General features: G+C 36.7%; 1 protein-coding gene across 5 annotated transcripts in view; it reads right to left on the minus strand.

The window, feature by feature from the left end:
- nuf (rab11 family-interacting protein nuf) overlaps positions 1-27,191 on the minus strand; it is a 791,668-nt gene that overhangs the window by 650,904 nt on the left and 113,573 nt on the right. For all 5 annotated transcript variants that reach the window (XM_069832014.1, XM_069832012.1, XM_069832013.1 and 2 more), the window contains exon 2: positions 25,904-26,145. In XM_069832014.1, the coding sequence (XP_069688115.1) occupies positions 25,904-26,086 (183 nt within the window). In that variant the 5' untranslated portion in view covers positions 26,087-26,145. The remainder of the gene's footprint in view (positions 1-25,903; positions 26,146-27,191) is intronic.

The raw sequence follows: 27,191 nt of genomic DNA on the forward strand, positions 1-27,191 counted from the left end.
ATAATTAACCGCCCTGAAACCGAAAATCGCTTTTCTGACATTTTTGTTTGTATGTCTGTCTGTCTAGATGTTTGTTACCTTTTCACGTGATAATGGCTGAACCGATTTATATGAAAATTGGAATATAAATTAAGTTCGTTGTAACTTAGAATTTAGGCTATATGGCATTCAAAATATTTCATTTAAAAGGGGGTTATAAGGGCGCTTGAATTAAATAAATCGAAATATCTCCCTTATTATTAATTTTCATGAAAAATATTACATAACAAAAGTTGCTTTAAAAATAATTTCCGATAAGTTTTATTCTTTGAAAAATTTTGATAGGACTGATATTTAATGAGATAAATGAGTTTCAAAATTACAATAACAACGCCATCTAAGGCAGTGTAATGAAATAAAAAAACAAATGACTTCGTCTATAAGGGGCCTTGGACAAAAACAATCGAAAGCTATGAAACATAGCCTACAGAGAATGTTTCTGTGTCTGTATGAAGTAATGACGGAAGCTAAATTAACCGATTTGTACAATTAATTATTAATTCACCATTGGAAAGTGTAGTTTCTCTGGATGGACATAATGCTATAATGTTATTACAGTAACTTCTGAGTGAATCGAGGACAGGTAAGATTAAAATAGCTTCTTATGCACAGAGAACTTGATAGGCATTCGTTTCCTGTATTTCCTAAAATAATGTTTATGACCAAATGAGTGGTTTCTGGATCAAAATGATCGCATTTTAATTTTTTAATACAATTTAAATTAAGTAACATAATAAACGATTTATCCTTATATCAAACACGAATGTTCCCTGGATCAAATGTCCTATTTTAATTATGTAATTACTTTATATTTATTTCTAACGGGTGCAGCGGAGCGCACGGGTGTGGCTAGTAAATAAATAAATAAATAAATAAATAAATAAAAAAATAAATAAAATGTTAACACGTTTAATTGGAGTAAGATAATTCGTGCGAAATTATCCCGTAGACCAGCCAAGGGCATTCGTGGCACTCATGGCCAAGAGGGGCATGAGAGGTATTCGAACAGGAGATGAAGGTAGACGACTGTAATTTTGTCGTTGGCTACTTGTAAATCGCCGACTAATCCCACTCTTACTCTTCATTGAAGAAGCCACTTTCACTCGTAACTCACATCAGTGGTCCGAAGAAAACCCACATGCAGCACCAAATTCAAAATGCAAAGTGTTCGAACGTAAGACAGACGGGAGGTTTATCTACTACTGTTTTAATATTGTTATTAATGTTCTCCAGGGCAGGAGCAACTCCCACTCTGAAAGGCAACCTTCATACCTCAAAAAGGGTATCAAAACTTTTATTTGTACAGGGACATCATTTTATTTTTACTTGCATTTTTATTGTACCTGCATTTCTGAATGTACTTCACTTCCACCCCTTCACTAATATCCTTGCTCCCGTCAGACACACAAACTTACGGCCGCTGTTGCATTCGAAGTCTTCAAGCAGTGAAGTAAACACTGCAGTGTATAGTGTGTTTCAGAAATATGGTTGCGTTTTCTATAGAAGAAAGAACTTATATTAATAATATCGTACTAAAAAATTATATTCAAGAAACGATAAATTCAATTTCAGAGAATATGCTTCAAAATATTTTTAATAATATGCGTACAGAATTGAAGCCTGCATTGTAATGAACGGCAACCATTTTCAGGAACTTGTTTAAAAATTCAGATTAGATTATTTTGAATTGAGGTGGCTAGAAGCAAAAGAATGCTAGTGACATTTGTAATAACATGAGTTAAGTGCATCCAGTGTAAGCTAAAGTATCTAAAATTTTAGTGGCAAAGGGATATTTTAATCGCATCGCACATTAAAATTTAAATAAAAATTTCACCGATTTTACGAAAGCTTAAATATTTTAACTCCATTTTCTCAAAAGTAACTTAAGTGCATTTACTGCCCTTTACTTATGACCCCCTCAATTTAAATGCACTCTCTATATTGTATGTTAACATCAATAATTAATATGATAAATAAAGTAGACATTACATAACGAACATAACAGCCTGAAAAGTTGAGTTAAAAAATGTATTTTGATAAATTCCGTAAAAGTGATGATCAAACTGAAAATCGTAATATCGTATTTTCCTACAACATAAATGGATACACTACTTTTCTCTCCTCCTATACCTAGTAAAATGATTTGTTTACATATTGCACTAGTAACATCAAACTCCTGTAATGGAAGGGGGCAACAGTGTTTCCAAATATAGCCAGGTTAATGTTAAAAATGTTGGTAAAAATAAAGTGATGTCCCTATATATTGTGAAATGGAAAGAGAAACATGGATTTAATACCGATGTGACATTTTCTACGTCATTGATTTCTATGCACAATCGAGTGCTGACATTCTGTTTTCTTATTATATCTTTTAGTGCAAAAAATTCTATCCCTGTAATCATCACCATTGATGTTTGGAATGTTGGAGTGTAACAATAACTTGCAACGGAAACCTACTACAGAGGGATTATATCAAATCAACTGTGAAGTTTGTTAAAACTTGTAACATTCTAAGTACGGTTTACTTACATTTAAAAATAATTACAAGTTCTGTTTACTACATTTAAAAATGATTACGTTGTTAGGTATATCTGTGTCCTGGACTGAATCCCATATAAAATTAGAATAACTGAATCGTGTTCCAATATCAAATACTCAACCATGTAGAATTTCACTTAACTCTTTCCCACTATATCATTTAAGCTCCCTTGCCTCCACCATAATTTTTGTTTAGGTTATGACCTACATGATATGGTATTGAAAATATATTGCTTATTGTTACAATTTTACATTTATGCTTTTGATTGTTATGATGTTAATAATTTCAGTGTTAAAAAGAAATACTACATTTAAGTAATTTTATTGTAATACAGTAAATGTACGCCTGAAAATTCAATTTGCTTACGATTTATCGATATATTTTCTGCGATATATATCGTTTATCAGGTTTGCAAGATACTGCAATATCAATATATCGACACCTTTGGAAAAGTGGGTATACTTCAATAAAATTGTTCTTGAACGTCTTGGAACCGATCTTATCACTTTTCTTCTACTTCATTCCTCCTGTGGTCCCTTGCACTCATACGATATCGTATCACAATATTAAGAAGCTATTTCAGCTTCCTGTGTCTTTGTCTTTGCCACTGAAATAATATCCACCATTCGGAACCATAATGGTTCTATAAAATCTATTTAACGTGTATTTTATAGCTTATTTTGATCAGTACCATTTTAATTATTCTACAGACTGAATCAAAAGTCTGGAACCATATAAATATCTTCCATATGCTTGATTTTCGATTACTATAGGTGTTACCAGTATTTGTAAGACCAAATGCTCTACCAGTGACACATTCGATTCTAGCCCTCAGCTATCTCAAAAGCCGCCATTTTGAATGCAAATTTGAAATTTTAAATGGAAAGGGGGTCATATAGGTACTCAAAATCATGTGAAATTTTCTGAGAAAAACAATGGTGCAATGCGTTTTGAGATATCTCTAATCGTTTTCAAGTTATTAAAAAGATAACTGTCATAATGACACAAACATTAGTTATTGCAGCTACAGATATTTGGTAACATGATACAGTACTAAGGAGGCTTTGGAAAAGGTATTTTTATGCAGTATCTCAGGCGATACCGCGTTTGCCTGCCAACTTGGAGTTGTGCTAGGGCATGGGTTCGATTCCTGCTTGGGTTCCTTACCTGGTTTCTTTTTCCTAGACGTAAGGCGAATTTCAGGTAATTTTCGGCGAATCCTTGGCCTCATCTCCCAAATACCATTTCACGATCACTAATTCCATCGACGCTGAATAACTTAGTAGCTGATATGACATAATCACAACTTCTTTCAATAAAATTTTGTTCTTGGACTAGAGATGGGAACGATATATCGGTTTTTACGAAATACCGATATTTTCGTTTCGATATATCGATATATTGATATCGAAATTTTGATTCAATATATCGTATAATATAAATCGGTTTTTGTTTTTGTGGAATTATTATGAACAACAAAATCTACACTAGTTAACTCCGATAATTCTCTGAGAGATGGCGTTAATGAAAGTGGGCAGTTACATAATTGTGCAACCTTGAAATATCCAATCCAATCAATGCCCTTCTCTGATTGGCTGGTCTGGAATGCGAATTCAAACTGTTTAATATGCAGTACCAAATTCAAAAGTCCCGCGCCGTGGCGTCGTGGTCTAAGGCATCATGCCTAGGACTTGCGTTACGGAATGCGCGCTGGTTCGAATCCACATGTGGGAAGAAATTGTGTCATGAAATTTCGGCCAATGTATGGGACCGATGCCCACGCAGCATCGTTATGTACTTGAGGAGTTACGATAGATAGCAAAAATCCGGTTTCACAAAACAGCTATAACGACTGGGAGGATCACCGTGCTAACCACACGATAATTCTATTCTGTTTGGATGATCGTGCACCTCTGCTTCGGCATGTGGACGTGAGGCCAGCAGCCGGTTGGTCGGTCTTGGCCCTTCATGGGCTGTAGCGTCATGGATTTGCTTTACTTTACCAAATTCAAAATGCAACGTATGCAAACGTGAGACTGAGACGGGAGGTGTACTACTGATTAGTATTAATGTTCTCCAAGGCAGAAGCAACTGCCACTCTGAAACGGAACCGTCTGATTTCAAAACTTTTACTTCTATGTTTTAAAATGGAAAGAGAAACAAGGATATAATACTGATTTGAGATTCGTTCACGGCTAGGATTTCTATGCACAACCTAGTACTGACATTGTTTTCTTATTATACAGGGTGTTCATCATGAACCTGACACATTTGAAATTGCTGTATAATTCATACTGCTTGGGGTAAAAAGAAAAGAATGCATGCAATATCAAGAGTAACTCACCAAGTTTTATTAAAAAAATCAGTACACCTCTACATGAGATCCTCTCGTTGCACGAAGAACATCTAGCCTGAATTCAATTTCCTGCCAGGTCTTCTGAAGCATCCCGGGCGTAACGGAATTGACGGCATCTCTTATGCGGCCGCGTAGCTGTTGAAGATCACGAATTTTGTGGCCTGTATACACTTTGTTCTTCACATATCCCCACAAGAAAAAATCTAGAGGGGTAATATCCGGTGATCGAGGTGGCCATCTTGTCGGTCCATTATATGTGTTGACTTTGCCCGATAAATGAAAAGTGGCCTCATCAGAAAAAGCAATGCGAGTTAAAAATGCTGGGTCTTCATCAATGTGCTGTAACATGTCGATAGCAAATGACTGCCTCTTATTACCGTCATCTGGTTTCAGTTCATGAACCAACTGCAATTTGTATGCATAGAACCCAAGAAACTGACGTCACCAGGTTAGCCTTATATGCAGATACACTAGCATACACTACACATCGTATTGCCGATCTAGCCATTGGTCGACTTCAACGGCATGTCCACCTTATAGAAGAATGGTTCAAACATTGGCGCTTAACTGTAAATACAATGAAGAGTCAAGTCATAGCCTTCAGTAGAACTCGAAGTGTACCACAAACTAAACTCACACTGTATGGTACTGCCCTTGAATTTCAGGATTCTGTTAAGTATCTTGGAATCCATTTGGATAGTCGTCTGTTATGGCATACCAACATTGCAAATATACGAGCAAAAACAATAGCAAGAATGGTACAACTGTGCCCCCTTTTAAAAACACGTGCATTGTCAACATCTAAAAAAGTAACAATTTATAAATTGCTGATTAGATCAGTGCTTTTGTATGGTTCTACAGTATGGGGATACGCACCTAAGACAACATTAGATCCCATTCGAGTTGTACAAAATAAAGTATTACGTGTAATTCATAACAGCGGGTGGTACACAAGAATCGAAGAGATACATCAAGATCTAAAAGTGGAAAGTATCCCAGTTATCATTAGGAGATTCGCTGAAACATTTTATAAACAGGCACATTCCCACCAAAATGTGAATGTATCAAAACTAGGAACTTATAACCCTCAGTACTACACAAGATATCGTACACCTTTGTTCCTCTTCTCATAGTTATCTGTCAAATTTGTTTTCACGCTGTTCATCCTGGTTATGACGGGAGTGCAGCATCATAAATGAACTACCTCTCAGCAATAAGTAAAAGTAATTAGGAACAGTCGGGAGATCACCCAAGATTTCGATACTGTATCCAAAAGTTGACGAATTTAAAAAAGAACCCAAGAGAGCGATGCAGTATCTTATGTACCGTGGACTTCGGCATCTGCAGTTCTCGTCCCGCTTGTCGAACTGACTTGCGTGGACTTCGTTCATACGCCTGTCTCACTGCTAAAGCCCGGACGAGAAGTTATGGCATCGGCGCGAAGGACGCATTTTAGTTCGTTTGCTTGGACTCGCCCTCACACTCAACTGGAGGGGTGTTGGGTTAGTTGGTTACTAGCATTCCGAGTGTTCAGATCGTTCTGCTACTACCGCTATTGCTAATACTGAAAACATTGTCCTTCTGAGCGCCCTCATTATGGCATTGTCTAAGGTGTGAAATCATAGAGTAGTTCATAGTCAAGGACATGAAATAGCATACAATGTATGGAAATTCATGTCAGAAGAGGCTGTAAACGGAATACCAATTCCATTGCAAAGCGTGTGTGCAAGAGTACTGGCTGCCACTGGTATTTCAAAGCGAACCTTGGCAAGAATCAGGAAAGAAGGGAAAAATATTGAGGCAGGAACAGCAGATCTTTCCCCAGTCCGGAAAAATCACAGCCGAAGAAGAAGATTGTTGCAGCTGTAGACAGTTTTGATGAGGAAGTCATAAGAAGACTCATCTATAATTTCTACGCTACCCATAAGCAGAGGCCGACTCTGCAATCGCTTCTTCCAAGAATGGATATCAGTATATGATTATGTGAAGAAAGTAGAGAACAATTACATTGAAATTGAGCACGTGATGGGCAGTATTTTTTAGAACATTTCCATAAACTTAGGGACATCTGATTCCAGCACAGATCAGTCGTCTGATTCGGACGGAGAATAAGAATATAAAGATGGAATAGCGGGCGTAATTCCATTAGGTACCTTCGGACTCTTGAGTAGGAAAGTGGTGATACTAAGGTAAGACGAATGTTTTTGGAAAGAGATGAAACGGATATGCCTGCCGCTCTGAGCTTCAGAACCGTAACCCTAACAACCCCCACTCCTCTACCCTGCTGGCCGGCAATTTAAAACTTCGCGCATGTTGGTGCCATAACATCTCGTCTCAGCTCTACTACACGCGCACATTACCGCCACCTTGCAGTTTCACCACACTTCCCGTTGCTGTTTCCATGTCTTAATGGTGTTCCGTGATGGTGGGTCCTTCTGGAACACGCGCCGAAAGTTGCGTTGCACTTGAATCACCGAATTTGTTTCAGCATACCACCAGATTGCTTGTGCTCGCTCTTGCGTTGCCGCCATTTTGACTTAAGCTACCGCAACGCCACGTACAACCTCTCGCGCGGATTTTTAAAAATAGCCAACGAAATTTCCACAGTTTCTCTACATATTGCAATGCATGTTACCAACTTATTTCCATTCATTGATTTTTGGCAGCCAAATGAAATGTGTCAGGTTCATGGTGGACACACGATATTTTAGTACATAAAAATTCTATCCCTATCATCATCATCATCATCATCATCATCATCATCCTTCTTCTTCTGCAGACCTCTGAAGAAGAAACTAAGGAAGAGACTAGTGTAGTGCTTTGTGTGGAGTGTAGCATTTTATGGGGCAGAATCATAGACATTACTACGAAGTGACGAGAAGCGAATAGAAGCTTTTGGAATGTGGATATGGAGAAGGATGGAGCGTGTGAAATGGACAGAGTAAGAAACGAAGCTGTGTTGGAAAGAGTGGATGAAGAAAGACTAATGCTGAAACTGATCAGGAAGCGGAAAAGGAATTGGCTGGGTCACTGGCTGAGAAGAAATGCCTACTGAAGGATGCACTAGAAGGAATGGTGAACGGGAGAAGAGTTTGAGGCAGAAGAAATCAGATGATAGAAGACATTAAGATATATGGATCATATGCGGAGACAAAGATAAGGAAGAAAGTACGAAAGACTGGAGAATGCTGGGTTTGCAGTGAAAGATCTGCCCTTGAGCTGAATACTATGAATGTATATATGAAAGCCTGGAGAATGCTGGGTTTGGAGTGAAAGACCTGCCCTTGGGTAGAACAATATGAATGAATGAATGTTTCAATATCAAATACTGACCCATATAGAGTTCACTTAACACTTTCCCATTGTATCATTATTTTAAGTTCATCTTACCTCCTACATCAATTTGATTTAGCTTAGGAACTACATAATAATTATGGTATTCAAAATGTATTGTTTATCGTTCCAATTAGAGGTGGGGAAAAAATAACGTAACAGTTATTTTGGAATAGTTACTTGTTTGGAACTATTCCAAAAAGTAACAGCACCTTGGAACACTATGTTCCAAAATAACAGTGTTGCTTTGAGCTAGTACGAAATACTTGCGGTTACAAATACTCGTTCCACTTTGGAACTACATTTTGACAACGCCTGTTCCACGGAACGGAACATGTTTGGTACTATTGAAAGCAGTGACGCCAACATTTGAAAAACAGTGGGTGGGCTCAAATATTTGACGAGCCTTAAGTTAAACAAATCTCACAACACGATAAATTACTGTATTGGGTGGGCTCGGATTCCACGAGCCCATATAAGTTGGCGCCACTGTTTGAAAGCAGAATTGGGAATTCTTTCGTCGTACTGAAAAAAAATGTTGGAAACTAAAGTAAAAGATAAATAGTAAAGATATGAAGATAGTCTTTAAAAAAATGTACACATTATCTTGGAAATGATGTTAATTAAGTACCTATAGGATTCTATCAAATAACATAATGCCTGTATTATAGTAACTATATTGTGAATTTTATCAAGGGAGATGAAAATATATAGGATATGTTTTATTTCCAAATATTTTACAGTTTTAGTTTCATTACCAATTCTTGAAATTAAACTAAAATCTGTTGAAACATGACTGTATTATTGAAGTTCTTTTGTTTAAAAAAAAGGTACAACGGTAAATTTTCATATTTTATTATAGTGAGATTCCTATTCTTCATGACGGTACATTATTAATATGAATTTTAGCACGGCTGAAATTATTATAGCTTTTATTTACGCATTTTTGGAGAAATTGAACACTACTGTGACCTTCAGCTAAGCAGAAGAGGAAGAATAAGTTAGGTTTTATTTACCACTGCGATCCATTTCGATTTCGTGACCAATTTACAAATAATTTAAAATTACATTACATTTCCTGCTTCGAACAAACCTGATTTACGAATTCAATTTAGCATTAGAAATTATTCATTTCCAGGAATTCACATCTCGACTCATTATGACATCGTACTGCATACTAGTCGTCCGTACATGTTCCTAAATACCACTGTTACATTACGTACTAGTAGTACGTGGCTCTTTCACTGTTACATTAAATACTCCTGTTACAAAAAATACTTGCTGTTACAAAAAATAACTTGCTGTTACAAAAAATACTCGATGTTATGGAACTACATTATGAGTCATGACTATAAAATAACGTAACGGCCTGTTCCAAACCATCACTGTTACATTACATACTAGTAGTACTGGACCTGTTATACAAAATACTTGCTGTTACATGTTACAATATACTCGATGTTGTCCACACCTGTGGAGTAACGGTCAGCGCGTCTGGCTGCGAAACCAGGTGGCCCGGGTTCGAATCCCGGTCGGGGCAAGTTACCTGGTTGAGGTTTTTTCCGGGGTTTTCCCTCAACCCAATACGAGCAAATGCTGGGTAACTTTCGGTGCTGGACCCCGGACTCATTTCACCGGCATTATCACCTTCATCTCATTCAGACGCTAAATAACCTAGATGTTGATACAGCGTCGTAAAATAACCCAATAAAAAAATAAATAAAAATACTCGATGTTATGGAACACGGCCGACTTGATGCTCCCTTCGCTTTCAAAGATGGTGTGAAGCTAGCATCAAGTCGGCCGTGTATGGAAGTACATTGTGACAACCGTTGCTGCAGTATTATCAATTTAGCAACTTTGTCACTAGATTTTCAGGGACAAAATCATACCAACTTTTAATTCTGAACTGGCGTCGTGCATAAATATAACGTCTCTGGAGGAGTTTCGTTCATTCCTGGTATGTTTTATTTTGGTACAGTTTCCACATTAAATTTTATATATATATATATATATATATATATATATATATATATATATTATATAAATAATATAAAAATTAATTTCTGATCCTACAGAATTTATCTGTTATGGTAACAACATCGAGTCAGGCCACAAAGGGAAAAACACTGGAGGAGGGATTCGATCCGGTGCTGTGGAGCGAACTTCGGCGTAGGTTATAATATAATATATGGTGGTACTGTTATTTTGGAACTGTTATTTGAAACCTAGTATCTTCATGGAACTGGAACATTTGGAACTGTTACGAGAAAATAACAACTTTTCCCATCTCTAGTTCCAATTTTACATTTAATCGTTTGACTGTTATGTTAATTTCAATGCTAATAAGGAATGGGCTATTAAAATGTAAGTACGTTTACTGTAATAAATGTACACCTGCAAATGTAAGTGCATTAGTATGTATTAATTTGCTAACGGAATAGCGATATATCGAATCGTTTTGATATACCGATATATTTTCTGTAATATACATCGTTTATCGAAATTAGGTTTGCAAAACATTGGAACACCAACGAAGTACAGCTTAAATTATTTCCACCAAATCTATCTCAGACGTCTTGGAACCAATCTTATCACTTTTCTTCTACTTCATTCCTGCTGTGGTCCCTTGCACTCATACGATATCGTATCACAATATTAAAAAGCTATTTCAGCTTCCTGTGTCTTTGTCTTTGCCACTGAAATAATATCCACCATTCGGAACCATAATGGTTCTATAAAATCTATTTAACGTGTATTTTATAGCTTATTTTGATCAGTACCATTTTAATTATTCTACAGACTGAATCAAAAGTCTGGAACCATATAAATATCTTCCATATGCTTGACTTTCGATTACTATAGGTGTTACCAGTATTTGTAAGACCAAATGCTCTACCAGTGACACATTGATTCTAGCCCTCAGCCATCTCAAAAGCCGCCATTTTGAATGCAACTTTGAAATTTTAAATAGAAAGGGGGTCATATAGGTACTCAAAATCATGTGAAATTTTATGAGAAAAACAATGGTGCAATGCGTTTTAAGATATATCTAATCCTTTTCAAGTTATTAAAAAAAATAACTGTCATAATGGCACAAACATTAGTTATTGCATCTACAGATATTTGATAACATGATACAGTACTAAGGAGGCTTTGGAAAAGGTATTTCTGCGAGATCGTGCGTATTTGCTTGTTTTCCGCACAGAACCAATACGCGGTAAGTGTGAAATACCACATTCAGTATTCCCAACGTAACACACACAAAACAATTTCCCTCTTCTTACCGCTTAAGCGCGACATTCATTTTACTGCTTTAGGCTTTTAACATATTATTTTTAGAGACGTTTAACATAGTAATAATTATAAATTGGAAACTTACCACTGCAATTTCACCTAAATTGCAATGTCAATTATTGTTTTTAAATATTTGCAAAAATTAAGTAAAGTCTACTACTCCACGAAACTTATTGCATTCCTGATACAAGTAATATTAAGGAAGCCGTGAAAAAATCAACAAGATTCCAGATGCCGATGTTATTACTGCAATATGTTATATAAATAATATTGTTTAAAATATTAAAATGAAAAATAAATCATTACATAACCTTACCGTTTGTTTTAAGTTCGCATTTATAGACTGGGGGGAAAAAAAAGACAGACGTATATCACGGCCTGCTGGAGTATAGTAAACACAGAAAACATTTTATAGCAATAATGTTAAAGAAAGATATTTTGGTTTTCCGAAGTTGCCGTCATTAAACAGAAACCAAGATGGAGATTTCATTGCAACTAATTAGAAATTCGTCTTTCACGTATGTAATAAACGATCTTCGCACAAAATAATGTACGATACACGAGCGGTATGTTTGTTTTCATGTTCTCGGAAATTAAAAAAGCTCAATTACGTTTCGCTTTTTCAATATTTTCCTCGAACATGAAAACGTCAACATACCGCTCTTGTAACGTATATTACTATTTTATGCAGTAGATCAGGCGTTACCGCGTTTGCCTGCCGACTTGGAGTTGCGCTCGGGCATGGGTTCGATTCCTACTTGGGTTCCTTTTTCCTAGACGTAAGGCGGATATCAGGTAATTTTCGGCGAATCCTTGGCCTCATCTCGCCAAATACCATTTCACGATCACCAATTCCATCGACGCTGAATAACTTAGTAGCTGATACAGCGTCGTTAAGTAATAACCAACCAACTCTGGAATTTCTAGTGGGGAAGGACGATGTTTGGAAAAGACTTCCTCGGGGATTCCACATTTACCAATGTCGCAGTCCACAATTACCCCATTAATAATAAATCTCCTGGTGTAACGTAATTGAGGCGATGCCTGCAATAACAGCTTAAGTCGAAAACCCGATGGCTACTCTTCCCTATATTCCACTAAAAGAAACCTCTTTCGAAGGGAAATAAAATCCATGCATGTTCTGCATTCTCACAGAAATGGGATCGTAACGGTTAAAGGGCTGAATTCCTTAAATTCAGACGATGGTGGTATACAGGGCTATTCAAAAAGAAGGAGCACCTTTCAAATATTTATTTCTTCCAAACTAAAAAAGATAGAAACACAATTCTAACAACGTTCCTGGACAGACGGAAGCTTAAATGTTGAACAGTCCGGGTAGAAGTTCCAATCACGGCCGCATTGGCGCTGTTGCTTGTAGTAAAATGGCGACACAACAGGAAAAAGCATTTTGTGTGCTATAATTAGCAAAACTATAATCCCGTCGCTCTAATTTCCGGCAGCCAATCGCGTTGCAGGTCGGCTACATTTAAACGTGTGCGTCTTGTGATTCGCTGAGGAAGACGTTATTCATTTCTTAAGGCTCGATAAATACTTAATATAATCGCTCGCCATTTTGGCTCTTTCGTTGATGTTCGCAGAAAGCACACGAAGACGTTATTTGCCGCTCAATTATTTGCTGAATTACAGTGCATTTGATTTATTATCATAGGAGCTACGACATGATAATGTTTAACGCTGTGGCAAATAGAGTCCTCGTATGGTAGCCCGGCAACGAAAGAACAAAAATGGCGAACGATACTACCTACCTAGACTTTATAGAGCCTTCACTTCCTAAGACGTAAGCAAAGAGGAGGAGTCACGCCGGGAATAACAACGTCGCGATAATAGAGTCCATTATTGAAGTTCAACGTGCTTAACCTATCTATACATGCTTCAAAACTGCTTATTTCCTCAACTTAAACATGATTCAGATGACTTCATCTTCATGCAAGATGGTGCCCCGCCTCATTTCTCTAACCACGTCCGACGTTACCTGAATGACACCATTCCAGGACGTTGGATTGGAAGAGGAGGAGTAGATCAACTTCATCGCCGGTGGCCTCCCACGTCTCCAGACTTCACTTCTTGTGATTTTTATCTGTGGGGTTACGTAAAAGACCATGTTTTTATCCCCCCCCCCTATGCCTGACACTCTTGAAAGTCTGCGACATCGAATTGTTGAAGCTGTGAATTCGATAACTAGAGACCAGCTGATTCGTGTGTGGCAAGAAATGAGCCACCGTTTTGATATTTGTCGTGTAACACATGGTGCTCATATTGAATGCATACAACATTGAATCTTTCTCTGTCCAGGAACGTTGGAACGTTGGAATTGTGTTTCTATCTTTTGTAGTTTGGAAGAAATAAATGTTTGAAATCTGCTCCTTCTTTTTTAATATATTTTGATTGTATTTGTCCAAAAATGCGATCCGATGTTGTAACGCGTGCTATTCTGGTTCTGGCCGTTTTATAGGGCCTACATAATGAAGATGGGGCACGTTTGCTTCAGGGGCGTATATTGCGGGTGTTCAAAGTGTGCGCTGGACACCCTGTAAATTCGGTAATCTCATTTTTTATTTTAAGTTGTTTTATATAATGCAACAATAATTTTAATTTATCACAATTTAAATGCGCGGTAATCTCATTGGAAGTTGACGTATATAGTTCAAGACTAATTTTAATTCATTACCATTTAAATATGTTAAATGCCTGCTGGTTGAATGTGCACACCATCCCCAGAACGGCTTTCGTTTTATAACGTAAGCTCTGCCTGACGAAGTGGGATGAGTTCTGGTCTGGATGCCCTGTCCGTACAAAAGAACATCCCCTGCTGAGAGTTACAGCTATAATTCTCTGCACGCGCAAGGTGGCATGGTGGGGATACTCGCTTCTCTCAAGCTCGCAGGTCGTCCTGTATACAGGCAGCTCAACTTGTCAATAGCGTTACAAAATATTGTGTTTGACGTGTGTGTTTACGTGAATTTACTGTGTTTAGGTTTTACTAGGGTTCATAGTTGTGTGCCAGCGCAGGTGAACAATTTAAATTAATTATTAATTAATGATAATAGCACTTGGAAATGTACAATGTAAAATATCTTTTGCAAAAGCCATTCTCTTCTCGCCCACTAGGAGAGAAATTACATATAGTGAATAAGAGTAGACCTACCCCGCCACTTCCGAATTTAGTGCAACAATACTTACTTACTTACTTACTTACTTACAAATGGCTTTTAAGGAACCCGAAGGTTCATTGCCGCCCTCACATAAGCCCGCCAGCGGTCCCTATCCTGTGCACGATTAATCCAGTCTCTATCATCATATCCCACCTCCCTCAAATCCATTTTAATATTATCCTCCCATCTACGTCTCGGCCTCCCTAAAGGTCTTTTTCCCTCCGGTCTCCCAACTAACACTCTATATGCATTTCTGGATTCGCCCATACGTGCTACATGCCCTGCCCATCTCAAACGTCTGGATTTAATGTTCCTAATTATGTCAGGTGAAGAATACAATGCGTGCAGTTCTGTGTTGTGCAACTTTCTCCATTCTCCTGTAACTTCAACCCTCTTAGCCCCAAATATTTTCCTTAGCACCTTATTCTCAAACACCCTGAACCTATGTTCCTCTCTCAGAGTGAGAGTCAAAGTTTCACAACCATACAGAAGAACTGGTAATATAACTGTTTTATAAATTCTAACTGTCAGATTTTTGGACAGCAGACTGGATGATAAGAGCTTCTCAACCGAATAATAACACGCATTTCCCATATTTATTCTGCGTTTAATTTCCTCCCGAGTGTCATTTATATTTGTTACTGTTGCTCCAAGATATTTTAATTTTTCCATCTCTTCGAAGGATAAATCTCCAATTTTTATATTTCCATTTCGTACAATATTCTGGTCACGAGACATAATCATATACTTAGTCTTTTCGGGATTTACTTCCAAACCGATCGCTCTACTTGCTTCAAGTAAAATTTCCGTGTTTTCCCTAATCGTTTGTGTATTTTCTCCTAACATATTCACGTCATCCGCATAGACAAGAAGCTGATGTAACCCGTTCAATTCCAAACCCTCTCTGTTATCCTGAACTTTCCTAATGGCATATTCTAGAGCGAAGTTAAAAAGTAAAGGTGATAGTGCATCTCCCTGCTTTAGCCCGCAGTGAATTGGAAAAGCATCAGCTAGAAACTGACCTATACGAACTCTGGTGTATGTTTCACTGAGACACATTTTAATTAATCGAACTAGTTTCTTGGGAATACCAAATTCAATAAGAATATCACATAATACTTCCCTCATAATCGAGTCATAAGCCTTTTTGAAATCTATGAATAACTGATGTACTGTACCCTTATACTCCCATTTTTTCTCCATTATCTGTCGAATACAAAAAATCTGATCAATAATCGATCTATTACGCCGAAAACCGCACTGATGATCCCCAATAATTTCATCTACGTAGGGACAATATAAAACAAAAAGCGAAAAATACACTAGACATTTTTCTATTTCACAATATGAAATATTGTAGAATAGTTAGCGGGTTGTGGAACTTCAAAGAGGTTATTTTGCTGGCCATGGTTATTGTTTGATCATAAATAATGCAATTTTGAATAACGTTATTTGTAGTTGCCTCCTTTCTCCGGAATTTGCAGGGCAGTCATTGAAACAAGGTGATTAAATTTAAAGAAATTGTGGTGCGAGTACTTTGAATAATATTTAAAAGTCATTTTCTTTTAATTTCATGTCATTTTTCCATTATTTAAGGGCATTTTAATGATTATTTTAAGTATATTTTTAGGTCATCAACATCCGCCCAATAGTTATTATTTAAAAATAATACTAAATTACGTATTAAAATGGCAGTTAATGTTGACCCGATATTTCACTTAGGGCTATAATAATTGTGCGACATAGACCAACTACAGGGACATCATTTTATTTTTACTAACATTTTTAATATTAACTTGTCTATACCTCTGGATCAACGCCGTTTGCTATCCCCTTCCACGACTGGAGTTCGATGATACTGACGTAATATACAAACAAATCACTTTACTAGGTATAGAAGGGAAGAAAAGTAGTTCATCCATTTATGTAAACTAGGAAATATTGCGCTTTTGAGTTTGATAATTTCATTAGGTTTTTGTTTAATCAAAATACAGTACAGTATTAACAATGAAAGTTTTTACTCACGAACTGAGCTGTCCATGTGGACGTATTCTTTATGTAGTGTATATTATACTGTCTACAGCACATTAGCGTACAATATAGAGAATGAAATTAAATTGAAAAATAATCATAATATGGATATTTAAACACATTTCGATACAGGCTTCAGTTCTAATGTGCATATTATCGCACTATAGACTATTGTACCTAATCTCAATTATCAGTTTCGTCCTTCGTACTAGTAACTCATGTTGAAATAATTCTGTACCTACTCTATAAAAGACTACCTTACGTACTGTAAATTCAATCTTCACTTCTGCCCGAAAAGCTAAAATTACTCAGACATACTATCTACTGTCCGTCCAAGTGGTTATGCCGTAGGGTCATAGAAAGGAGGGAAATCACGTGACAGTTAATTACTTAACGAGGCCCTTTTATTTAAGTTATTTTAAACAGTTGTATAATATTACGTAGACGTCCAATTCCTAACAGAAATTAATGTTCTCAGAAAAGAGCTAAGACAGCCCAGCCACTAGCTGGCGAATAAAAGCTGGTTGGGGAAACCGGGATACTACGTAGGCAAATGGACGACAGTATCTGTGCGAAAATGATTCAATATTGAAAGCTCTTTCGTCACTGGAAAATGCGAACACATTTTTGGAACGTACTGTGGCTACTATGACTGTATATGCGGTCTTGGATCTGTGTGGAAGACGGTTGAAGGGGTGGGAGTGAAGTACATTCAAAAACTCTGGTACAATAAAAATTGAAGTAAAAATAAAATGATGTCCGTGTATATACTTTTAACAGAACACCCAAACTCCAGGTTCAGTATACGCTACTGGTTTGCTTGTAATGTAATAATCTACAGTCAATTGCCGACATTGCACCTGTCGAGCAGGGGTGTACAAATAATTAAGCCAACATCGATTGAGGCGAGGTCGCTATGACACAGCGAGGTCGTTGATTACGTCACTTCCCAGAGCAATGTGTGGCTGAGGTAAAATGGAAAAGAGGATTATCGCGATGTTTACTGTAACCTGGAGGGAAAGGGGTTAGGGGCGTGTCGTGCGAGATCTGGGACACGCTAAGAATTAACCTACTCTACATCGCACCATAATCCTGCATCAATAAACCGAAACTGAGGCTCAAAGTGACAGTAAAGTGCGGGTAGAGCGAAGGAAAGCGCGCGTGACGTGGTCGACGCCCGGCCCACCGGGAGCGCCGCATCCATCTTCACTGCCACCGTCGCAGAGACTCCAAATGCTTCTTGCTTAAGCATTCAATGACGCAAGTGTGTCTAAACGTCTTCGTAAAGAATAACACTCGGGTCTAGTGACAAGTTTTGTTTTCAGGAAGCTATAGTTCGTTACAATAATCTTGCATAATCCATTGGTGCGCTCAGGAACACCATAGAATAGTACAGGGACATCATTTTATTTTTACTTCAATTTTTATTGTACCTGCGCTTCTAAATGTACTTGACTCCCACCCCTTTCGCTAATGTCCTTGCTAACGTCAGCCACACAAACTTACGGCCGCTGTTGCTAGCAGTGAAGTAAACAGTACAGAGTACAGTGTGTTTCAGAAATATATTGCATTTTCTATGGAAGAAAGAGCTTATATTATTGAAGTTTATTTTCACACTGGTTTAGTGTGTAGCATAACTGAATTTATCTGTGTGGACTGAGCACAAGTGCAGATTAGAGTTACCAAAAGTACGGTACCCTACAATATGGTACGGTACTTAACAGCATTATTTAAACAAGAGTTTTGTTTTACTGTTTGTAGGTATGAAGGAACGGTATCCTATAACTTGGTACGGTACTTAACAGTATTATTTAAACAAGAGTTTTGTTTTACTGTTTGTAGGTATGAAGGAACGGTATCCTATAACTTGGTACGGTACTTAACAGTATTATTTAAACAAGAGTTTTGTTTTACTGTTTGTAGGTATGAAGGAACGGTATCCTATAACTTGGTACGGTACTTAACAGTATTATTTAAACAAGAGTTTTGTTTTACTGTTTGTAGGTATGAAGGAACGGTATCCTATAACTTGGTACGGTACTTAACAGTATTATTTAAACAAGAGTTTTGTTTTACTGTTTGTAGGTATGAAGGAACGGTATCCTATAACTTGGTACGGTACTTAACAGTATTATTTAAACAAGAGTTTTCTTTTACTGTTTGTAGGTATGAAGGAACGGTACCCTATAACATGGTACGGTACTTAACAGCATTATTTAAACAAGAGTTTTCTTTTACTGTTTGTAGGTATGAAGGAACGGTACCCTATAACATGGTACGGTACTTAACAGCATTATTTAAACAAGAGTTTTCTTTTACTGTTTGTAGATATGAAGGAACGGTACCCTATAACATGGTACGGTACTTAACAGTATTATTTAAACAAGAGTTTTCTTTTACTGTTTGTAGGTATGAAGGAACGGTACCCTATAACATGGTACGGTACTTAACAGCATTATTTAAACAAGAGTTTTGTTTTACTGTTTGTAGATATGAAGGACGATGATGGAAACTGGAATTACAATATAACGGAATGTGAACAGTTTTTTTTTTTCACAATTTCCTGATTATATCATTACGGAATATTTTCGTAGAAATGTCATTAATCTGGTAGATAAATTTAGAGCAATGGAGTGTATAGACAGGAAGAAATGAATATAACCGCCTGAAGAATTGAGTTTGTAAAAAAAAAATGTTACTACTCTACTGTTTTTTTTTTTATAAAATACCGTAAAAGTGATGATCAAACTGAAAATCGTAATACTATATTTCCTTGTAACATAAATGAATACACTACTTTTCTCTCCTCGTATAGCTAGTAAAATGATTTGTTTACATATTGCACTAGCAACTCCAAACTCCTTTAATGGAAAGGGGGTAACAGTGTTTCCGAGTATAGCCAGGTTAATGTTAAAAATGTTGGTAAAAATAAAGTGATGTCCCTGTATATTGTACCCCGTTCCAGGTTCCCGGCGCTTGATTCCATATATACAGAGTATTTCTTTGATAGAGCACAAAAAATTACAATGCCATATTATTCTGAAATGAATACTTTTCTAAAAAAATAATAATAATTTTCACCTAAATACTATCCGTACAATTCTGATTTTTACCCTTATTATTAGATAAACAAATGAAATTCTATAAAGTCTTAGCAACTCCGATGCTGATCTATCGCTGCGAGAACTGGATAATAAAAAAATAAAAGAAGAATAGAAACCATGGAAACGAAATTTTTGAGAACAGTAGCTGGCGTTACCCGTTTAGACAAGAACAAACATACAGATATCCGCAAACAATATACCGGATGTTTCAGACCACCCGTAATCAGCCTTCTTTTGTCGAAAACTCTATGATAGGCTATTGGTTGTTCATAAAAAAAATTGATAACGAAAACCTATGTAAAAAATCGATTGGTGGTAGTACCATTTCCCGTAACAAACCGGAAGTAGAGGTACCTGTGGTCAACTTCGAAATTTCAAATGAGAACATGGGTCATTGAAGGTACCACTGGAAACTACTTTTAAAAAGAAACAACTTTTACTGAAACTTTTTTATAACTTTTATTGTTTACTCACAAAGCAACAAAAATGGTATTTTCTGAGAAATGTATGTTGAAAGTCAAGGAATATTATGGACAGTAAATATCGATCATATGGGAACGGGTAGATAAGAGTCATTAATTCATTATAAAAAGTGAATCTGATACAACGTTAATATAAATTAATTTTATTTCCTAGAAAAAAAATATATAATTGAATATATGAATAAATGAATGAATATATATACATAAATAAAATATATATAAACTAATAAATAAGTAAAGAAAGAAAGGAGTGGGTGAGTGAGTGAGTGAGTGAGTGAGTGAGTGAGTGAGTGAGTGAGTGAGTGAGTGAGTGAAGTTATGAAGGAAGGAAAGAAGTAATGAATGAAGAAATGAATGAACGAATGAATGAATTAATTAATTAATTTAAATAAATAAATATATAAAAGATTAAATAAATAAAGAAAAAATAAAAATAAATAAATATTAATTTACTTTTTCCAGCAATATCCTTAGCATTTGTGCGATTTTCAAGCCGTTGAATAATATTTACTTTGTCAGAAATACTCAGACATGAAAGTGTTTGTGACATGATGCCTTACCGATATTTGGGGGCTTTAATTCTCGTCACAACAGAAGACCACGTTGTACTGTTTTCTGCTTTCTTTAGAACCAAACGCATTCTACTAAATCGACGGAGCAGTGTATAGTACTATTTTTTGCATGATCGTGATTTTTGCTTAATTTACAGCTATTATTGTTAGGCCTTGAAAGTTAGAATTCGCACACAGAAACTTGTTGCTAAGGAAACGATTCTTCATAACACAAAACTAAACTTAAATAGACCCATTTCAGTGCACTTATTGTTAATTAGTTACCATTACAGCGCAGTTTTGCGAAGGCTTTGAAAATTTAGAGCAATATTATTCCAAAGCAAAATATATTATATTTCCAATTTTGAAAATATGATCGTGCAAAAAATGTTGTACAATGCACATTTATGAAGTGCATTACAAAATCTCTAAAATTGAAAAAACTCGCTCTACTGGTTTTTCAAACTTTTCCTCAATTTTGTAAAAAGTTCTTCCCAACCTTGTATCGAAATATACTATTTATACACACTAAGTGTGTGCGTACGTGCGTGCACGCATGTATGTATTTCAATTCTAGTTATTTTCTTACAATGCATACTTTGATTTCCCACAATGTTCAATAAGCGTCCTGTTTATTGAATCGTACGTCGGTCATTACGCTGAAAAAATTTGTAATCTGTAACATCAAATAAAATTTGTTCTATTCATGAAATGTGTTCTATAATATCAGTGAAATGTGTTGCATAGTGTCAGTGAAATGTGTTCTAAAGTGTCAATGAAATGTGTCATAGTGCCAGTGCAGTGAGTGAGATGAGAGTAAAGTGAAAGATTATTATCTGTACCAATGTGAAACTCATGCAAGGCCTATACATATGTAGGTTGTAATGTAAAATTAGGTTCACTTATTAATTAGGCTATTTTATGTATTATTATTAATTGTAATTATTGGGTATAATTGTATAGTGTATTCTATTGTATTGTGTATTGTAAAATTGTATTTTGTATTGTAATTTTATTGTGTGTTGTTCTTTATGGTTATGAAACTTGGACTCTCACTTTGAGAGAGGAACATAGGTTAAGGGTGTTTGAGAATAAGGTCCTTAGCAAAATATTTGGGGCTAAGAGGGATGAAGTTACAGGAGAATGGAGAAAGTTACACAATACAGAACTGCACGCATTGTATTCTTCACCTGACATAATTAGGAACATTAAATCCAGACGTTTGAGATGGGCAGGACATGTAGCACGTATGGGCGAATCCAGAAATGCATATAGAGTGTTAGTTGGGAGACCGGAGGGAAAAATACCTTTGGGGAGGTCGAGAAGTAGATGGGAGGATAATATTGAAATGGTGGGATATGATGATAGAGAATGGATTAATCTTGCTCAGGATAGGGACCAATGGCGGGCTTATGTGAGGGCGGCAATGAACCTGCGGGTTCCTTAAAAGCCAGTAAGTAAGTAATTTTATTGTGTATTGTTTATATTGTTTGTACCACTGCCATCGGGTGCTTGCCCACTTGCAGTATAAATAAATACACACACAAACACACATCAATGTCACATACTGTCCATTAAGATTTCTTAACCCTTATAACAACAACAAGACCAGCAATTCGCAATTCGTGATTCCCTCGACTCTCACATGAGAATACGAAAAGCAGGCTTGCATGTCTCATTAAAACACGAACGCCTTTCTGTCATGCCTTCTGCTCGGTTGACAAAGGAAAGCATTTTCCCACGTTTACGTTAAGTGTTCTTCTTACAATGTTGCGCCTGCAGTGGTGGATCACGTGGAGATGCTATACAGGGTGTTAAAAAAGTATCCAATATTTTAGAAGGTGATAGTATGCATCAAAATAAGAAAATAATGTCTAATAAGCATGGGTCCTACAACACATACTTTCTGAGATCTGAACATTTGTTCATAGGAGGTGCTCAATGCACCACGGTGCATGTTTCGATACACTACTTACCCGATACCCATTTCAGTGCTGACGACCACTGAATGAGATCAATGGGAAAAAAGCCATGACTTCATAGAGAATCGAATTCGCGACCTTGGCTTGCAACTCTTCTACAAACAGAAGTGGTGCCAAATTTGTGGAGAACGGAATTGATAATGATAGAGGAATTGTGTAGAGTGTTGGCGAACTGAGGAAGGGGGACGAACACATCTCATGACCATAGGTACGAAGTTCGTACCAAAACAGTAGATTTCAGTTGAGTACAGCGAAGAGAACTTAATCACTCATTTAGAGTTTGTGTGACTGCAAACTGTGTATATTTTTGTGTGGCTTTACTTTGTTTATAGTGTGATTTTCTCTCTCTCTTTATTTCTTGTGTAGCTTTACTTTGTATATAGTGTTTTTTTTTCTGTTTATTTCTATTATTGTATTTCTATTCCTGGTGTTGTAGAAGAGAAGGCCTGATGGCCTTAACTACACCAGAATAAATAAATAAATAAATAAATAAATAAATGAATAAATGAACAAATAAACAAATAGACAAACAAATAAATAAATAAATAAATAAATAAATAAATAAATAAATAAATAAATAAATAAATAAATAAATAAGAAAATAGATGTCGACCGCGCCACGCCCTGCTCCCGCTCGCTACATACGATACACAGTATGTTCACATAAACCACGCATAGTGGTATTCTGTAGAGCTGTGTACAGTCGTAAATTGTTTGAAGAATATTGTTAATTTATATTAATATTTTAGGTTCTGAACAAAGCGAGCTATTCTGTTATTATTGTGTTGTTTACGTAATGTTAATATTATGCATTATTCTAAAAGAAGTAAACTTATCTGTTATTAAATAATTATGCAAACAGGAGTGTGTAACACGTTTATTTTTTCCGAATTATTCTTCGTTAAATGTTGACGTCACGTGCTGCTATGCATTCGGTTGCGTTACAGTCAAGTTCAACATCGAAATTACGATACGAACTTCCTAGCTGTCATTACAACAGAAATTAAAAATGTTCTTGAAAGCATACCAGATACACTATTAGATTCATAAAGTAAAGGGACATCAAAAACTTTTGTGCGAGATCGTGCGTATTTGCTTGGTTTCCGCACAAAACCAATCCGCGGAAAGTCTAAAATTCCACATTCAGTATTCCCAACCTAACACACACAACAATTTCCCTCTTCTTACCGCTTAAGTGACATAATGATTTTACTGCTTTAGGCTTTTAACATATTATTTTTAGAGACGTTCAATTATAAATTGGAAACTTACCACTGCTATTTCACCTAAATTTCACTGTTAATTATTGTTTTTAAATATTTGCAAAAATTAAGTAAACTCTACAACTCCATTAAAGTTACTGCATTCGTGATGCAAGTAACATTAAGGAAGCCGTGAAAAAATCAACAAGATTCCAGACTCATCATAGACTGGGGAAAAAAAGACAGACGTATATCACGGCCTGCTGCAGTATAGTAAACACAGAAAACATTTTAAAGCAACAATGTTGAAGATAGATATTTTTGTTTTGCAAATTTGCCGTCATTGAACAGAAAGCAAGATGGAGATTTCATTGCAACTAATTAGAAATTCCTCTTTCAGGTATGTAATAAACGATCTTCGCATAAAATAATGTACGATACACGAGCGGTATGTTTTCTTTCAATTCTCGGAAATTAAAAAAGCTCAACTACGTTTCGCTTTTTCAAACTTTTCCTCGAACATGAAAACTTCAACATACCGCTCTTGTAACGCATATTACTATTTCCTTGCATTTTTAGCTATGTCCTGATCGTACCTATGCAGTGTAAAATATTACCATGGCAACTATAGATCATTAAGCAAAGCCTGCATGGTATAGTAAAAAAAGAAAACAAGTTACAATGAAAATGTAAGAATAAAATTTTTGACTGCCTCCATGGTCTGTTGGTCAGCATGCTGGCTTCCAGATCAGGATGTCCCCTGTTCGATTCCCGGGTTCAGCTCTCGGTGAATTTTTCTTGAAGAGGAAAAATTTCCTGGATGTCTAGAGTCTGGAAATTTGTGTGATTGTGAATGTGCCGGGTTAGTATTAATTAACCAATCATCAAAAATATAAAATACATCAGGACTGTCGCTGGGTAGTAACCTGAACACACGTTTCAGCTTCACATTGTTGACAAGTAACCCATCTGTTAGGACAACCAATAAGCATCTAATAGATGCTACAGATTTACCAAAAAAAAAAAAAAAATTGATGTCATTGTAGTTGTTCACCTGATGATAGTAAGATATGCTGTAGGAATATCATATTTCAGATTTGCTCCAGTAACGTCTTGTGACGTAGAACGAAAATTTTCAGAGTACAAATATTGTATTTCTTTTGATAAAATAAAAAAAAAATATTTTATTTGTTATAATGAGACTAGAATCATAATTGTATACTTTATATGTTATTTTATATGTATGGGTAAATTATTTTAGATTCGGAGTTGCGAAGTTTATAATTACAAATTATTGTTTTTTTATATTATTCATTTATTATTTTCTTGTTCTAAGGCCGTGGACGATTGGAGCACAAGTTTGGTTACCACCAGGCTTTACATATTTGTCGTTCTGGTTCCCTGACATTGAGAGATGCGCTATTACTTTTCATTCGGCAGAGATGTAGTCCAAGCTCACACAACTTAACAGTTTTGGTACCAACTTCCCAGCTCTTCTCATGACATTGGCTTCGTTCACCACAAATACAACCTCGCCAACGCCGGGGTATGAACTCGAGTCTGCGGTTGTCGTTATCCAACGCTCTGACAAGTGAGCTCTCAAGGCAGATTTTAAGTGAATATGTACACCAACAGTTCCCTTAAAAGTTATTAGATCCGCCACTGCGAATCGTATAACGAGAAGTGGGATCCGCCACTGCGAGTCGTATAACGAGAAGTGTGTTTCCAAGGGGAGCCCCTTGCCAGTCATGTGTGACCTTGCTCGTTGCCATGACACGGAGAAGGAATCCTGACAAGACAATGATTACACGCACCTTGCTGTCGCTTCCACCACAATGGGCGCGTCCCAACTGGAGGAGGTGATCCAGGGACACGAACCCGGTACCTTCAGGGTCACACAGTGCAAACACGTCCCGCAGCTGTTGCCTGTTGATTGTCCACGTCCGGTTTTGGTCAGACGCCGGATGTGACGTCACTGAAGGCATTGTAGATGGCATCACGATGTCTGGACAGAACCATCGTTACGTAGTGGCGGAGGAACGCCTGACGTCACGACCTGAAACAATTGAGAGTAAAAGTTGAATACATGAATGGCAGGTTGATGAGAAAGGATTTTAAACACCCCACCCAGCAGATGTGTAATTGTCTAGGTTACTGACAGAAGTAGGTAAAAATTTATTCAATTGCAAAATATTTTACCGTTAATGCAGTTTTGATTGCAGAGAATTGCAATTCAGCATGCGCATTTTATTGGTGTGGCCTATATACAGAATTTTTTTTTTCAGATCACTTTTCAAAATATAAGGTAGCTTACTTTTAGGATTATTACATTTTTAATGCACTTAGTAATTCAGGAATATTTTTGTCGTAACTAATTTTAAAAAGCGGTTAAAACAGGCCTGCACAAGGTTTGCGCTCTCCGAGCAGGCTCACAGCTCATGAGCGGAATGCAGATATTAGCTGCGCTCTCTATAAGGGTGGACTGGAAGAAGGGGTGATCTCGTACAAAATAAACACAAAAGGAAGTACTAGCCTATTACGAGTGTTTATGAAATGAATTCCCGTTCAGTGTTTGCAAAACTATCTTGGACTATTATTAATTAATTAAGAAGTATTTATTTTACAGAAGTAATATAAATTCTACTAGCGGCGTGGTAGAGGGCTGGCCTCGCATTTGGGAGGTCCGGGGTTCGATCCCAGGGGCCGGCAATCCTAACTGAGTTTTTCCATGGTTTCCTCAGTTATTTCCAGGCAAATGCCGGGATTGTACCTCTTGAAAGTCCGGCCATGGACGGCGATCCTCCCCTTAATCCTTTCATATGTGTGAGTGAATGCTTTGTAATGTCTTAAATGTTTGTGTTGTATCGGAGGTGGCCCCGGCATTGAGCTGATCCCTCATCCGGGGAGGCCCTCCATGTCCTTGTGTGGTCAAAAAAGTATGTATGTGATCCAGAGATTAATTCCTCTCCCGACAGGTCGCGGCCCTGTAAGGCCCGTGTGGCGTGGGTCGTGTAAATGAACCTAAAAGGGAGAGGTTAAACTGAAAGAAAGAAAGATATAAATTCTATAGCTACTTAAATGTACAATATCATTTCGTTATAT

This window comes from Periplaneta americana, chromosome 7, assembly GCF_040183065.1.
Source record: "Periplaneta americana isolate PAMFEO1 chromosome 7, P.americana_PAMFEO1_priV1, whole genome shotgun sequence".
Taxonomy (NCBI): Eukaryota; Metazoa; Arthropoda; class Insecta; order Blattodea; family Blattidae; genus Periplaneta; species Periplaneta americana.